General features: G+C 41.3%; 1 protein-coding gene across 9 annotated transcripts in view; it reads left to right on the top strand.

Annotated features, from left to right (window-relative positions):
• IWS1 (interacts with SUPT6H, CTD assembly factor 1) overlaps window positions 1–16,302 on the top strand; it is a 45,640-nt gene that overhangs the window by 12,974 nt on the left and 16,364 nt on the right. For 8 of the 9 annotated variants that reach the window (XR_009453869.1, XR_009453870.1, XM_059704783.1 and 5 more), the window contains exons 3-5: window positions 8,658–9,726; window positions 10,570–10,759; window positions 11,321–11,378. Coding sequence is in view for 7 of the 9 variants with exons in the window: in XM_059704783.1 (XP_059560766.1) it covers window positions 8,658–9,726; window positions 10,570–10,759; window positions 11,321–11,378 (1,317 nt within the window). In the remaining 2 variants the exon portion in view is untranslated. The remainder of the gene's footprint in view (window positions 1–8,657; window positions 9,727–10,569; window positions 10,760–11,320; window positions 11,379–16,302) is intronic. The other variant, XM_059704785.1, reaches the window with a different exon arrangement.

The raw sequence follows: 16,302 nt of genomic DNA, 5'->3' as shown, positions 1-16,302 counted from the left end.
TCTTATTTCTCCTTTCAGGGGTTTTAATATTTGCTTTATATATTTAGGTGCTCCGATGTTAGGTACATAAATATTTATAAGTATTAATTAACACCTTGTTGGATTATATATCATTTATCATTATATTATGCACTTTGTCTCTTATTATAGTTTTTGACTTGAAGCCTGTTTTGTCTGATATAGCCATCCCTGCTTTCTTTTGTTTTCCATTTATATGGAATATCTTTTTCTATCCCTTTGCTTTCAGTGTGTGTCCTTAAAGCTGAAGGGAGTCTCTTATAGGCAACATATCGAGATGGATCTTGTTTCTTTATCCATTCAGCCAGTGTATGTCTTTTGATTGGAGAATTTAGTCCATTTACACTTATAATAATTATTGATAGGTGTAGACTTACTGTTGCTATTTTACTCATTGTTTTCTGGCTATTTTATAATTCCTTTGCTCTTCTCTTGTTCTCTTCCTATGTGGTTTAAAGATTTTCTGTAGTGGTATACTTTCATTCCTTTCATTTACTTTTTGTCTGTATAGGTTTTTGCTTTGTGGATTACCATGAGGTTTACATAACATATTTATAAGTCTCTTTTAAGCTGATAACCTAATTTCTAACACAACACACCTTTACATTTTTATTTTTACACCCTCCCCTTTTTATGTTTTTGATGTCACACTTTCCATCTTTTCCCCTTGTGTATCCATTAATAAATTATTGTAGTGGTATTTTTTTTAATATATTTTATTGATTTTTTTCAGAGAGGAAGGGAGAGAGATAGAGAGTTAGAAACATCAATCAGCTGCCTCCTTCACACTCCCTACTGGGGATGTGCCCGCAACCAAGGTACATGCCCTTGACCAGAATCGAACCTGGGACCCTTGAGTCCTCAGGCTGACGCTCTGTCCACTGAGCCAAACTGGTTAGGGCTGTAGTGGTATTTTTTAATGCTTTTGTGCATTTAAATTTTTTTGATAATATGTTCACTATGCTTTTTTAGTTCTTTCTTTAGTAGTTATAGGGTTTGCCACATATATCTTTTTTTTTTTTTAATATATTGATTTTTTACAGAGAGGAAGGGAGAGGGATAGAGAATTAGAAACATCGATGAGAGAGAAATATCAATCAGCTGCCTCCTGCACACCTCCCACTGGGGATGTGCCCACACCCAAGGTACATGCCCTTAGCTGGAATCGAACCTGGGACCCTTCAGTCCGCAGGCTGACGCTCTATCCCAGCCGTGGGCAAACTACGGCCCGCGGGCCGGATCCGGCCCGTTTAAAATGAATAAAACTAAAAAAAAAAAAAAAAAAAGACCGTACCCTTTTATGTAATGTTTACTTTGAATTTATATTAGTTCACACAAACACTCCATCCATGCTTTTGTTCCGGCCCTCCGGTCCAGTTTAAGAACCCGTTGTGGCCCTCGAGTCAAAAAGTTTTCCCACCCCTGCTCTATCCACTGAGCCAAACCGGTAAGGGCATCCACATATATCTTAACTTATCAGAATTAGCTTCAGATTTATAGTAGCTTAGTTCCAATGGTATATAGAAATACTACTTCTATATAGCTTTATTCTCTTTATGTAATATTGTTGTTATACATATTATGTCTGTTAATGTTACAAATCCAACAATACCTTATTATAATTATTACTTTACCATCTGAAATAATGTCCTTAGCTTAAGAAAGCTCTACCATCCACCTCCTTTGTAGTGTTATTGGCAAATATATTATACATATATTACATATCTATATATTACAGGCCCAACTCTACACTATTACTCGGTACAGCTACTATTTAAATCCATTAAAATAAGAAAGGAGAAAACATGTGTTTATACTGCCCTTTATAATTACACTTGAGGCCAAATGCATGAAAATTCATGCAAGAGAGGGCCTTCCTTCCCCCGGCTGCCGGCACTGGCTTCCCTCCAGGACCCGAGACCCGGGACCCGGCTTCGTCAGGAAGGATGTCCGGTCTAATTAGCATATTACCCTTTTATTATTATAGACTAGGGGCCCGGTGCACGAAATTCGTGCACTGGGTGTGGGGGGGGGGGAGGGGAGAGTGTCCCTCAGCCCAGCCTGCCCCCTCTCACATACTGGGAGCCCTCAGGCGTTGACCCCCATCACCCTCCAATCACAGGATCGGCCCCTTGCCCAGGCCTGATGCCTCTGACAGAGGTGTCAGGCCTGGGCAGGGGACCCTCATTTCCCCCCATCACTGGTTCTGCCCCCAGCCCCCTCCGATTGCTGGCTCTGCCCCTTGCCCAGGCCTGATGCCTCAGCCAGAGGCGTAGACCCCCATCACCCTCTGATCACCTGTTTGGCCCCTTGCCCAGGCCTGACGCCTCCGCCAGAGGTGTCAGGCTTGGACAGGGGACCCCCATCTCCCCCGATCACTGGCTCTGGCCCCCGCCCAGGCCTGAGGCCTCTGGCCCAGGAATCATGCCTGGGCAGGGGACCCCCATCTCCCTCTGATCGCTTGCTCCACCCCCCGCCCAAGCCTGACGCCTCTGACCCAGGCTTCAGGCCTGGGCAAGGGGTCCATCATATCCCCCCAATCCCCAGCTCAACCCCCCGCCCAGGCCTGATGCCTCGGCCAGAGGAGTTGACCCTCATCACCCTCTGATCACCAATCACTGGATCAGCCCCTTGACCAGGCCTGAGGCCTCCGGCAGAGGTGTCAGGTCTGGGCAGGGGACCCCCAGCTCCCTGCAGTTGCAGGCTCTGCCCCTGCCCAGGCCTAACGCCTCTGGCTGAGGCGTCCGGCCTGGGCAGCGGGGACCCGCAGCTGCAGCGGCCCCGCGATCGTGGGCTCCGCTTTAGGCCCAGGCAAGGGACCCCTAGCTCCCGGGACTGCCCGCTTCGACCGTGCCTAGCTCCCATCGCTGGCTCCACCTCTACTTCCTGCTATCACTGGCCAGGGCGGCAAAGGCGCCTGATTCTCCGATCATGGCTGGGGGCAGGGCAAAGGCAGCCCCAGGGCCACCTTTGCCCTGCCCCCCAGCTCTTAGCTCCCCCCTGGGTTTCCGATCACTGTCAGTGGCAGGGGGCTTCTTCCTGCTTTCCCTTTCGCCTCCCTGTATTGTGCCTACATATGCATATAGCCCTGATTAGCCAATGAAAAGGGTATCGTCGTACGCCAATTACCATTTTTCTCTTTTATTAGTGTAGATCATGACTAATGCTCATTGTTTTTTCATGTGAGGTCATGTTTACCATCTGAGGTCACTTGCTTTAGGCCTGTAGAACTTTATTTATTTTATGGTGTGTCTGCTAGACAAATTCTCTCATTTTATGATCATCTGAGAAAGTTTTCATTTCTTTTACACTTAATAATTATTTTTGAAAGATGGTTTTGTTGGATATGGGATTCTTGGTTGACAGGTTTTTTTTCTTTGAGAACTTTGAATATTTTATCCCCCTGCTTCTGGCCTCCATTTTCCTGCAGCATAATTTTATCAGCAAGCTAATTAAGTCAAATTCTGGCTCCTTTGACAGAATAGTTTCTGAGGTCTGTGTTTGATACTTGTTTTGACACCAGAATGGTTTTTTCCAGCTGTCTTACTTTGTGCTTCTCTCCTACAAAGTAGGTCTGTATGAGAATCCTTGCGGAAACAGTTTCCATAAAGGCAGCAGTGAGTTGTCTTGTCTCTCCTTCCAGTGCCTTCCACCACACCTTCCAGTATTCTTGAAAATGCTTAGCCTGAAAGCCCTAAGCTTGGTGACAAATGAAGTCAGTTTATTTGGGGAGCTATCTGTTTTACTGCCTGCTTTTTCTCCAGGGCTCTTAAACTGGTGGTGGGGGACAATGGAAAACTTCTCTCTGAGTGAAACCCAGATGTACACTGAGCTCTCAGTTGGAGGTAGAGATTAGATAGTGCTCTTGGCTTACCTCTTCTGGCGTGGAACCACTGTCTCATAGGTTGATGCAAGGGCACTCAGGTGTTCTCAGTTTACTGCCCCCAAGTAGAGCCTTCTTTCCACTATTGAGGGCTGCATAGAAGATGGGATCCCACCTCTCGGTTGCACTTCATAATAGGTCGTTTGCAGCAGGATGAGAAATGCTGGTGTCCTGTTCGTGGGAAGAAAGCCCTTCACCTGGGAGCTGGAGGAAAGGGGTACCCTGAGTCTTGGCTGTAGCTGTCTGGAATGGAGTCTCCTCCGCTGACCTTGAAGTTGTAAGGGAGGCCTGGTCTTGGTTCAAATACCAGACTCTTGCTTCTCTTACCAAATGTTTGTAGAACTTCTTGGAGAGATGCTTCTTCATTTGTTCTTTGCTTACAAGACCATTTCCAGAGGCTTTCAATTGTGGTTTTTAAATACTTTTAACCAATTTCACTGGGGAGGAGGTCATTGGAACTTTTTAGGCTGTCAATCTGTTGCTGATGAAAAATGAGTTCTTTTGTGGTGTCATGAGGAAAGAAGGTCAAAGGCACCGCATGGAGGAGTTAAAATGTGATGCAGGATTTTATTGTGAGTTCGGGGACGGAGAGGGTGGCCAGGGGCTACAGCACTGCCCTGACAGTCCTCCATCTCTCTTCTTGGTCAGGTAAAGGACCGGCACCATTCACATGCTCCAACCCGGACTCCTGACTTCCCCCAGCAAACTCGGGGGGGTTTCCTGTCCTCTCTCCAATCTGATGGCCTTTCCCATGTTCCCAGGCGAGGTCCCGCCCTGTCTCCGCACCCTGACTCCCACGGAGCATGCCCACAAGTGCCATTACAGCAGCCCGCTCCTCTTGAGCGTGTGCCCAGTGAGGAGTCTCCTCCCGTCGCTCTGGTACCAGACCGGGCCTCAGCACCCGGGGAGATGGTCCCATCCCTTCTGAGGATGAAGTCTCCTCTCCGGCAGTTTCCTGTAGTGTGTGAACCTGTCTGGTGACCAGTCCGCTAGTGGGAATGCTGCTGCCCTGCTCCCTGCTCCAGCTTCCCCGTTTAAGATGATCTAATCCCCTTTGCTTCCTTATGTTAATAACTAGCTCTCTTCCTCACGCTAATAACTACCTATGTACGCTGACATCTCCCCACCCAGAGAATGTGAGCCTTTATAATCTTTCTTTTTAATTAAATCTTTATTATTGAAAGTATTACATATGTCCTTTTTCTTACCCCATGGACCTTTCTAACCCGTTCCTGCCCCCCACCCCAGGCCTTCACCACCCTGTTGTCTGTATCTATGAATTATGCCTATAAGCATACAAGTTCTTTGGTTGATCACTTCCCACCCGCCCACCCTCCCCGCCTTCCCTCTGAGATTCTGCATTCGATTCCATGCTTCTATGCCTCTGGATCTATTTTGTCCATCAGTTTATTTTGTTACTTAGATTCCACATATGAGTGAGATCATGTGATACTTGTCTTTCTCTGTCTGACTTATTTCACTTAGCATAACACTCTCCATGTCCCTCCATGCTGTCTCAAAGGGTAAGGGATCCTTTTTTACTGCTGTATAGTATTCCATGGTATAAATGTACCATAGCTTTTTTATCTGCTCATGTACTGATGGACACTTGAGCTGTTTTCCAGCTCTTAGCTATTGTAAGTTGTGCTGCTATGAACACAGGGGTGCATACATTCTCTCTGCTTGGTGTTTTGGGTTTCTTAGGGTTTCTAGAAGTGGGATCACTGGATCAAATGGCAGTTCCATATTTTTTTGAGGAACTGAGTTGTTTGGTTCTTTACTAGGTTTCCTACCTGACTTTCATATACTACTTTGAAATTTACAACTTGATATTTGCTTTAAGACAGTTTATTATTTACTTTGTAATTTTAAAATATCAGCTTCTGTGTGTGTGTTGTAGCCCTGGTCCATAAGGAGGGTGACTACTACAGCATGTATTCTGCGATAAATGACCAATTGTTCATTATGGATAGCCAGCAGCTATTTATAACAACGGTGTGAATGATTTTAAGAGGGGAGGTGTGAAGTGTTATAGTCATTTCTAAAGCCTCCAAGGACACTCAGAGTGCTCAGTTTCTCTGACAGTGGCTATTAGGGGGATTTTTTTTTTTTTTTTTTACAATTTCTACTGAGTTATCATACTCATATCTAACTTAAAAAACTGTACTTTGGATATTTTTAAAGTATATTTTTTATTGCTTTCAGAGAGGAAGGGAGGGGGGGGGGAGAGAGAGAGAGAGACATAGAGAGGGAGAGATAGAAACATTAATGATGAGAGAGGATCATTGACCGGCTGCCTCCTGCACGCCCTCTACTGAGGATTGAGCCCACAACCCAGGCATGTGCCCTGATCAGGAATCCGACCTTGACCTCCTGGTTCATAGGTCAATGCTCAACCACTAAGCCATGCCTGCTGAGCTGGATTTTTTTTTTTAAGTTTGCAATTTAAACTAATTTCAGTCTGAAACCAGTCTAAAATGCTTGAATATTGTTTTTTGTTGTTGTTTTTAATCCTCACCTAAGGACCTGCTGAGAGAGAGAGAGAGAGAGAGAGAGAGAGAGAGAGAGAGAGAGAGAGAGAGATATGCATTGATCGGTTGCCTTCCACCCCCACCCTGAGTGGGGATTGGACCCGCAACCCAGATATGTGTCCTGACCAGAAATCAAACCAGCAACCTTCCAGGGCACAGGATGACATTCAGCCAGCTGAGCCCCCCCGCCAGGGACTATTGTTGATAACTTGTAAGCTTGTATGATTTCTAATGTATTCTTTTTCCCAAACCTCATGATGTCTTGTCTAAGTGCATTCTCACTCAAGTCTATCAAATAGCACTTTCTTACTACAGTAATTTCTTTACCTTTCCCCCCCACCATGCCACAAGTCATGGATAGATAGTCTGGTTTAATGAAACTCCTTAAAACTGATGGGAATTCATAAGTTTTGTAATCATTATCATATGTAGTGTCCTTGCAATGGTTGCTTGTTTTGGAATGCATACATCATGTGTTAGGAAATCTGGGGTAGAGTATAGCAGGTAAGTTTTGGGATAATTGCCCAGTTTGTGGTTTCTCTCTATTGGGGAGTGGCTCTCTGTGCTGTGCCCATGCTCTGGCAGTAACCCATTGAATTGCTGAGTCTCACAGCCTCTAGTATTGCTGTAGCCCACTGGACTCTCTCTCCCAGACACTGACGTTTAGCGGGGCTAGCTAGTCATTTCTGTGATGCTCTGGTGAAAAGAGCCTGGAGGTCCCTTTTCTGAGCTCTCTAAGCTGTCCTACCCTTCCTGAGTCTCAGTCATCTGTCCCACTTTGATTCTGGAAAGATTGTTCCTTTTTCTGGAGATGGTTCTGTTGTTTGCAACTAAAATAAAGTCACAACACAAGCATGGTGTTAGAGATATGTCATGGCATGTCATAGAAAGCATTCCAGGAGCCGGTTACAATTGTACTTTTGCCTCTTGCTTCAGTTGCCTCTGCTGGTATTTTTCCACGTCAGTGATCTAGTTAACTTCTTAACTCAGTCATCACAAGCTAATGTAAAACCTGTTGTTACACACCTTTTATAGCTCACTCTCATAGATCATTTCCTATTGGCTTTCAAAATAATTATGCATACCTTCATAATAGGGGTATGTTCTATTTGGCCGGCTCCTCATTAGACAACAGCTCCTGAAGTGTCCGTTAAAGTGCAGGCATTGTGAAAACCGGTCATGCCATTTATCTTGTCACTGGATTCTCTTGTCACTTCATTGATTTTATAGCGTGACTGGTGGGCATATACATTATTAAAGATTCTTTGTTCCTTGGAAATTGCGTTCATGTAATATCAGTCTTATATTTTAAAGAGAAATATTTAGTAAATAGACTTAGTAAATTTTTAACCGAGGAATCCTTTCACTTTTTAAACCAGAATATTATCACTGCTATTGAAAGATGCTAAAAGGGGGAAAAATTCCCCAGATCCTAAAACACTTTGTTATTAGTGTCTTTGTATGTTTAATTTTGTATATTTTTCTATGCATTTTAGAACAGAGCTGTAAAATACATACATTAAGTTCATATATGTTTTCAGATTACTTCTAAGTAACGTGTCAGTATAATTAGATTAGTCATGTTTTCCCTAAAACTTAAACTTTTCTACCTGGGTTACTAGATGTATGATTAAGACTGCGCCAATCCTGTTTTCTTACCATATAGAGTACTGTTATGAAGAGTAAATGAACTAATAGGAGAGAATCTAACATTGTATCTAGCTGAGGTACTTGGTAAATGTTCATTACACCTCTCGTTTGTTTAGATTAACTAGGGAGAATATGCCATTTTTTTTGACCCTTTAAAGTTTTACATTTATTTTTCTTAAAATAATTTTAACTTTGTAAAATCCCCTTTTAAAAGAAGTTGGGTACATGTTTGTTCGTATTTCTTTGAAAACTATGTTTAGGAGCTAGAAATATGTGAGAAAGTTAGACTTACTTTCTTAGCTCTTTAAATTATAAGTGGTCTATAGAGTGATCGGGGTATGCTTTATAAATGTGTGTTGGTGAACGCTGGTTACCTTTTACCCGTTTTGGGATCTAAACCATGTTATAGATAGATGGCCTTCTTTAAGGTAGGATGTTACTATGAAGGAATAGGACAAGAATTACACATTTAAGTGTGTTCCTACAATTTTAAAAATTGTTGAAAAATTTTAACATTTCACTACCAAACATTTTTTTTGCACTTTCCTCATTTTTTTTCTCCCTTTATTTTTCAGAATGAACCTAGTGATCAAGAAGATGGCCTCAACAAAAGACATCATGTGACAGACTCTGAGAATGAAGACCCTTCGAATCTTAACGCTAGTGACTCTGAAAGTGAGGAGCTTCAAAGGCGAAAGGACAGCGACTCTGAATCTGAAGAGCATGCAGAGCCTCCTGCAAGTGATTCTGAAAATGAGGGTGTCGTTCACCATGGGAGTGACTCTGAGAGTGAGGAGACCAAGAAATTGCCTGTTAGTGACTCTGAAAACGAGGAGCTGCTTAATGGGCATGCAAGTGACTCAGAGAATGAAGATGTTAGAAAACATCCTGCCAGTGATTCAGAGACTGAAGAGCTCCCCAAAAGTCCGGCCAGTGACTCTGAAACAGAGGATGCTCCAAAACCTGAAATCAGTGACTCTGAGAGTGAGGAACCTCCAACACACCCAGCCAGTGACTCTGAAAACGAGGGGCTCCCCAAGCCTCAAGTTAGTGATTCGGAAAGCGAGGAGCTTCCTAAACCTCAGATCAGTGACTCGGAAAGTGAGGAGCCTCCGAGGACTCAGGCCAGTGACTCTGAAAATGAGGAGCTTCCCAAACCCCGTGTCAGTGACTCAGAAAGTGAGGACCCCCCAAGGCACCAAGCCAGTGACTCCGAGAACGAGGAGCATCCCAAACGCCAAATGAGTGACTCGGAAAGTGAGGACCCGCCAAGGACCCAGGCCAGTGATTCCGACAATGAAGAGCTTCCCAAACCCCGAGTTAGTGACTCTGAGAGTGAGGGGCCTCAGAAGGGACCGGCCAGTGATTCCGACACGGAGGAGGCCTCCAGACACCAGCCGAAGCCAGCGTCAGATGACGACAGCGATGGGGAGAATAAGGGGGAGGAGACCGAAATGCAGAATGACTCCTGCCATTTAGATAGCCATATAGACAGGAAACGGTTTCACAGTTCTGACAGCGAGGAGGAAAAGCCCAAAAGGCCAAAAATTGACAGTGATGAAGATGAAGAAAAAGAGGGGGAAGAGGAGAAAGCAGCAAAGCGAAAAGCTGCTGTACTTTCTGATAGCGAAGAAGAGAAAGCATGTAAGGAATTATTTTGGGCTGGTTAGCCATAGCTTTACTTACCATCTAAGCTTATAACTGTAAAGCATTCTTTTTCTGGCATGTTAGATCTGTAATTTCTTCTGAGTTGTTCTAACAGCATTTCTTAAGTTCTGAGTGCCTCAAAATAATAAGCTAGACTGCTAGACTGCTTTCAATGGGAATATGAAAGATTTAGTATTTTTTACTGGAAGGTAATATCTCAAAGAACTATGTTTATATGGACACCCAGGTATTGACCAGAGTTAGTTGTAAGACTCAGCCAGCTAATGCCCTAGAAGCCATCCGGACAGTGACTGGGCGCTCATATGTGCGTACCTCTTCATTTAGAGATTCCATGTCTCCCAAGTATTTTAGTCTTTGCTACTTGATTACTTTTTTATGAAACTTACCTTTTTTGGTAAGTTTCATAAAACTTATAACCTGACAGTTGTTACAGAAGGAAAAAGCACCACACGTGTGCGAGTTTACTAAGGGAGATGAGACATTCCAGTAACCATCAGGGACGATGGGCTCCACAACAGAATGTTCGGCCTTTTAACTCTGCTAATACTAAGCTGCATAGAAGGTGTTCTGATTATGTACATCGGCCTTGTCTTATTTTCCCCAAAAGGTAGCTATTTCATTTTTCATCTTTTGGCCACTTTTTCCTGAACAATAAGTAACTGTAAGGTGAGTGAATGAAACGTTTAGTTATTTTTTTATTCTAAAAACTGTGTCAGGAGGCCTTTGATTTTTGCCACATACTTCCATTTTAAAGTACTTGTTCTTAGTCATACAATGACTGTGACAGAATAAGATCAGTGATGATTTCTTTTACTACAGCAGCAAAGAAGAGTCGTGTTGTCTCTGACGCAGAGGACTCTGACAGTGATGTTATATCAGACAAATCGGGCAAAAGAGAGAAGACTACAGCATCTGACAGTGAAGAAGAAGCAGGGAAAGAATTATCTGATAAGAAAAATGAAGAGAAGGATCTGTTTGGGAGTGATAGTGAGTCGGGGAATGAAGAAGAGTAAGTGACATAATAACATGAATTTTCAAGGGTTCATATAAGGTGGTAGAAAACAGTTTGTCTTCTAAGTTTTTTACACTTGCATTAAAATGTTGTGTTGAGGTATAGTGCAATATATCTTATCTAATTGCCTGACGTTGGGGATGTAGGGTTTTAGTTCCTGAACTGTTGATACAGACTCCAATGTAGGTGGATCTCAAACATAAAATATCTTACATGAAAGTAGTAGAGAGGACATGTCCCAATTCACTTCTATGAAGTTCAAGAATGGGTAAAACTAATCTGGTGATAGAAATCAAAATAGTGATTGGCTCTAGGATGTTGACGTGGGAAACTGACTAGAAAGGGCCCCAAGCGAACTTTCTGGGAGGATGTGTTGTTCTACATCTTACTTAGAATAATCTTACTTAAATGTGTACTTTTATCAGAACTCATTAAAATCGATGTGAGAATGGCACATTTTACTATATGAAATTATACCCTGTGACAAAAAGATTTTAGGTTTCTATGCAGATAAGAAGAAAATAAATGAATAGTTTTTTATATTTTATTCTCTTCTAGAAATCTTATTGCAGACATATTTGGAGAATCTGGTGATGAAGAGGAAGAAGAATTTACAGTAAGTATAAGATGGAAGTAGTACTTTCTTTGTGACTGCTTTTTTTTGTTTGCTTTTATGGTAGTGGTTCTCTAATAGGTGATTCCAATAAATAGAAACAAACAACTATGATATACTCAATAAAAACATTTTTACTTCAAAATTAAAAAATTTTTTTTATAAAACTCTAGCCCAACCAGTGTTGCTCAAAGGCTGAGCGTTGACCTATGAACCAGGAGGTTCCTGGTCTGGGCACATGCCTGGGTTGTGGGCTTGATCCCCAGTAGGGGTGTGCAGGACACAGGGGATCAGTAATTCTCTCTCGTTGATATTTTTATCTCTCCCTTTCCCTTCCTCTCTGAAATTAATAAAAATATATGTATAAATATGTTTTAAAACTCTAGAACAGCCATGGGCAAACTACGGCCCGCTTGAAATGAATAAAACTAAAAAAAAAAAAAGACCGTACCCTTTTATGTAATGATGTTTACTTTGAATTTATATTAGTTCACACAAACACTCCATCCATGCCTTTGTTCCGGCCCTCCGGTCCAGTTTAAGAACCCATTGTGGCCCTCGAATCAAAAGTTTGCCCACCCCTGCTCTAGAACAAAGTGATTCCAAAAGTGAAATAAAAAAGTTTGCAAAGCATAAAAGGAAAAATGACAGGCAAAGTTGGATTAAAGGGAGGAACACAGTAAGAGATAACAGAAGGCACGTTGTAATGCTGGAGAGAAAGGTTCACAATAGTTTTGGAACTTCTGTCCAGCCCATTGTGTTCATCATCAGAGGAACAAGGTGACGGAGAATAACTAAGTCAAACCAGGGAGAGACAGCAGCCTAGAAAGTAAGCTCAGCGTGTGGAACTGCTTGTTCTGGGAGGTGCCTGCTCAGGCTGAGAGGCTGGTCATGTTTTGGTGTCCTCAAGGCTCAAGAGACAAAATTGGAGGTGAAGGCTTGCTGATGTCAGAGGACCCTGAAATACCATGGACTCCTAGGATGAAGGGTGACCTGTCAGGGAAATAGCCTTTGCTCAGATGTTAGGCCAGCTTTGAATGATCTAGCAATGTAAGAACCTTGGTCTTAGAAATTTGATCACAATGATTCTTAACCTGTTGGCTAGTGTTCTTAGGCCGCTGGCATATACAAACAGAAATCCTTTAGGACAAAGGTGACATCATTGTAGGCCTCAAAATATTTCTATATTTCTATAGTTTATGGTACTCCATAGATAATGTTACAAAGAAAACACTAAAAACAGACAATAGAAATAGATTTAGGGGCTCTAGATATAGGAATTTTAGATATTGTCTTAAAAATATATGTGTTCAGGGAGATAAAAGATTAAAATTTTGACAGCAAATAATTTTTTTAAAGAATATATTTCTTTATTGATTTCAGAGAGAAAGGGAGAAGGAGAGAGAGATAGAAACATCAATGATGAGAGAGAATCATTGATCGGCTGCCTCCTGCACAACCCCCACTGGGGATCGAGCCTGCAACCCAAGCATGTGCCCTTGGCCAGAATCAAACCTGGGACCCTTCAGTCCACAGGCTGACGTTTTATCCACTGAGCCAAGCCGGCTAGGGCCAGAGCAAATAATTTTTTAAGAGATAAGGCAGATTTGGAAAAGAACCAAGGAGAAATTTTGGAACTAAAAATATAGTCACTGAAATTAAAAACTTGGTGAATGAATTTAATGGATTAGATGTATTTGAAAAGAAAATGAGTGAACTGGAAGATAGGCTAGAAGGAACGATTTAGAATGAAGTGTTGGGATATATTAGTATGGAAAATATAAGAGAATAAAACATAATTTATAAACGAGGAGGGTTGAACATAGTGAATTGGAATCCCAGAAGGAGAAGAAATACGCGTGGCCGAAGCAGTATTTAAAGAAATGACACACAGATTGATACAGTGAGAGATTCTAGGATTTCTACAGATTACGGGCAGGATAAACAAGGAAATCACCTAAATACATCAGTAAAATTGCAAGAAACCAAAGAAAAGAGACATCTTAAAAGCAGCTAGGGTGGGAAAATTACATTCAGAAAAAGAGACGACAGTTACACTAACAGCTGACTTCTTAGCAGAAACAGTAGAGTCCACTAACTGCAAACTTAGAGAGAGCCCTGTTATGTCCGCAAAACACTTTTCAGGAGTGAATACTTCCTCGTTTCATCTTAGCTGTGTCCCACTGAGGACGTGCTAAAGGCAGAAAGAAAGGTCGGGGATGCAGGAAGGGAAGAAGCAACACAATTACGTGGATAAGTCTAAATGCGTGTTGTCTGTACAAAACAAGTCATGTCTAGTGTGGCTTAAAATATATGTAACATTAAACTACATGACAGCAGTAACAAATTGGGAATATACATGGAATAGAAGTGTTCACAGGCCTTTGCAGATGTTTGTAAAAGCCCATTAGACTTTAATAAGTTAGGGTGCCCCTTGTTATCTCTAAATGACCACTAAAAAGATTACACAGTAAGGTAACAGATTTAAATTGGTAATATCAGAAATTACATTAAATTGAATTAAGTGCTCCAATTAAAAGACAAAGATGAGCCTGGCCGGTATGGGTCATTGGTTGAGCATCAACCTATGAACCAGAAGGTTTGATTTCCGCTCAGGGCGTATGCCTGGGTTGCAGGCTCAATCCCCATTGGGTGTGCAGGAGGCAACGTGATTCCCTCTCATCATTGATGTTTCTCTCTCTCCCTCTTCCTTCCCCTCTAAAATCTTTTAAAGATAAAGATGGTCAGACAGATTTTTAACAGTCTGCTGTATAATAATTTCAAGATTCACCTGAAACAAGATTTTTAAAAGTTGAAAATAAAAGGATAGAGATACTTTACCTGAACATTACCCCCCCCAAAAAATAAATAAATAAAACTGGTAGAGCTATATGAATAGTAAAGAGGTAGACGTTAAGGTAAAAAACATTATTTGAGATAAAGATAATCAGTTTATACTGATAGAAGTTTTTAAAATTGTACTTAGCCATGTTCACACAAAGCAAATATGTACATACAAAACAAAAATTGATAATCTGCAAAGAGAAATGACAGATGTATAATCTATGTGGAATGTAACTGAAAGAACCAAAACACTGCAGAAGAGTCTCTTTATATATATAATCTGAATAAAAACCCTTTGGGTGATTATAAAACTTAAAAATTTCTTCTGTGGCTTGCCTTTTTACTTTCTTGGTGGAGTCTTGAGGAACAAAACTTGTTAATTTTAATATCAATCAACTTTACCAATCCTTTCCTTTATGTTGAAAGCTTTTTAATTCTAAGAAAATTTTTGCTTGTCCTCAAGGATATAAAAATATTCTCCTGAGTTATTCTCTAGATTGAAGCTTGATTGTTTCATCTTTCACATTTACTTGTACAATCAGATTTTTGTGTGGTGTGTATGAGATAGAGTCAAGATTTTCCCCCATTTGGAATATTCAATTGACCTAGTTCATTTGTTCCCACTACTGTATAATGCCATTTTTGTCATAAATCAAGTGTCTGTATATATTATCCAAAATGTTTCCGCAGTGTCTTTTTTATATTTAGTTGGTTATGTCCTCTAAGGTTGTTATGCTTCAAGATTGACTCGACTTTTCTTGGTTTGCATTTTTATATAAATTTTAAAATCAAGCTTTTACAAAAAGTACAAAGTATAGACAACATTTTCTTAATTGCAATGCCATGAAACTGAAAATTAATAACAAAAGTAGCAACCAAAACACCCTTGCCACCCAGAAATTTAAAACTTCCTTGTTAAATAGTTTTTGGATTAAAAAAGAAATCATACTTTTAGTACTAAAGCAAAAGAGAGTGAAACTAGATGAATCAGCAAGTATTTGAGAGCGTCTCTGCCGAAGGTTGTTTGGAAATTGCCCTCTTGGAGCTTACACTAGGTTAAACAACTTTGTGCAAAATTAAGGTCTGTGCCTCTAGTTTGGAAAGTTTATGTCAGCTTTGCTGTACACTCATTTCATTGAGAAAAACACACGTCCCAACAGTCATTGGGAAGTCCTTTCTAAATATGGATAAGAGTTAGAAGCTATAAAGGAAAGATGGATCATTTATTTCAATTACATAAAGAATCATGCCTAGAAAAAAAAAAAACAACACAGCTGGCCATTAAAAAAATCATGCCTGGAAAACATTACCATGAACAAAAGCAAACTGTATGGGCTCTGCAGTTCCTGTCACTTGAGAGCTAATTTTAAAGAGGTTTTTCAGACCAATTAGGCAAAGACTCAACATAAAGTAATAGGATGTTGAGAGTTCACACAGAATTACAAATGGCTTCTAAACATAAAAAGAAAAAGCCCAACCTTACTCATGACAGAATGCAAAGAAAGCTACACAGATGCCTTTGTTTTTCAGTTCAGAGATTGGGAAATATCAGTGTTTGATCACCTATGAAGATGGTATTGGAAGGAGAGTTCATTGGCATAACCTTGATGGAAGACAGTTTGGCATATATTTCTCAAAATTTCAGATACACACATCTAAATGTCAGTAGGGAAATGTATAAACAAATTCTGGTTGCAGACATGTGCTGAAATAGCCAACCCTTCAAAAGAACAAGGTTGCTTTATGCTGATAGGACTTAGTCTCCAGATTTTATTATACTAGAGGCCTGGTGCACGAAATTTGTGCAAGGATATGGTCCCTTGGCCTGGCCGGCGATTAAAGCATAAGCGTCTGGCATGGAAGGGTAGGTCCCACACCTGACCTCTGGGCCCTGGGCAGCACCTGAGCCCCCAGACCCCTGCGCAAGCCCAGGGGTGGACAAACTTTTTGACTCGAGGGCCACAATGGGTTCTTAAACTGGACCGGAGGGCCGGAACAAAAGCATGGATGGAGTGTTTGTGTGAACTAATATAATTTCAAAGCAAACATCCTATACTAATAAAAGAGAAAAATGGTAATTGGC

The sequence above is a fragment of the Myotis daubentonii genome, chromosome 7 (genome assembly GCF_963259705.1).
Source record: "Myotis daubentonii chromosome 7, mMyoDau2.1, whole genome shotgun sequence".
Lineage (NCBI taxonomy): Eukaryota > Metazoa > Chordata > Mammalia > Chiroptera > Vespertilionidae > Myotis > Myotis daubentonii.
The sequence above is the reverse complement of the archived record's forward strand: the minus strand, read 5'-3'. Positions and strand labels throughout refer to the sequence as shown.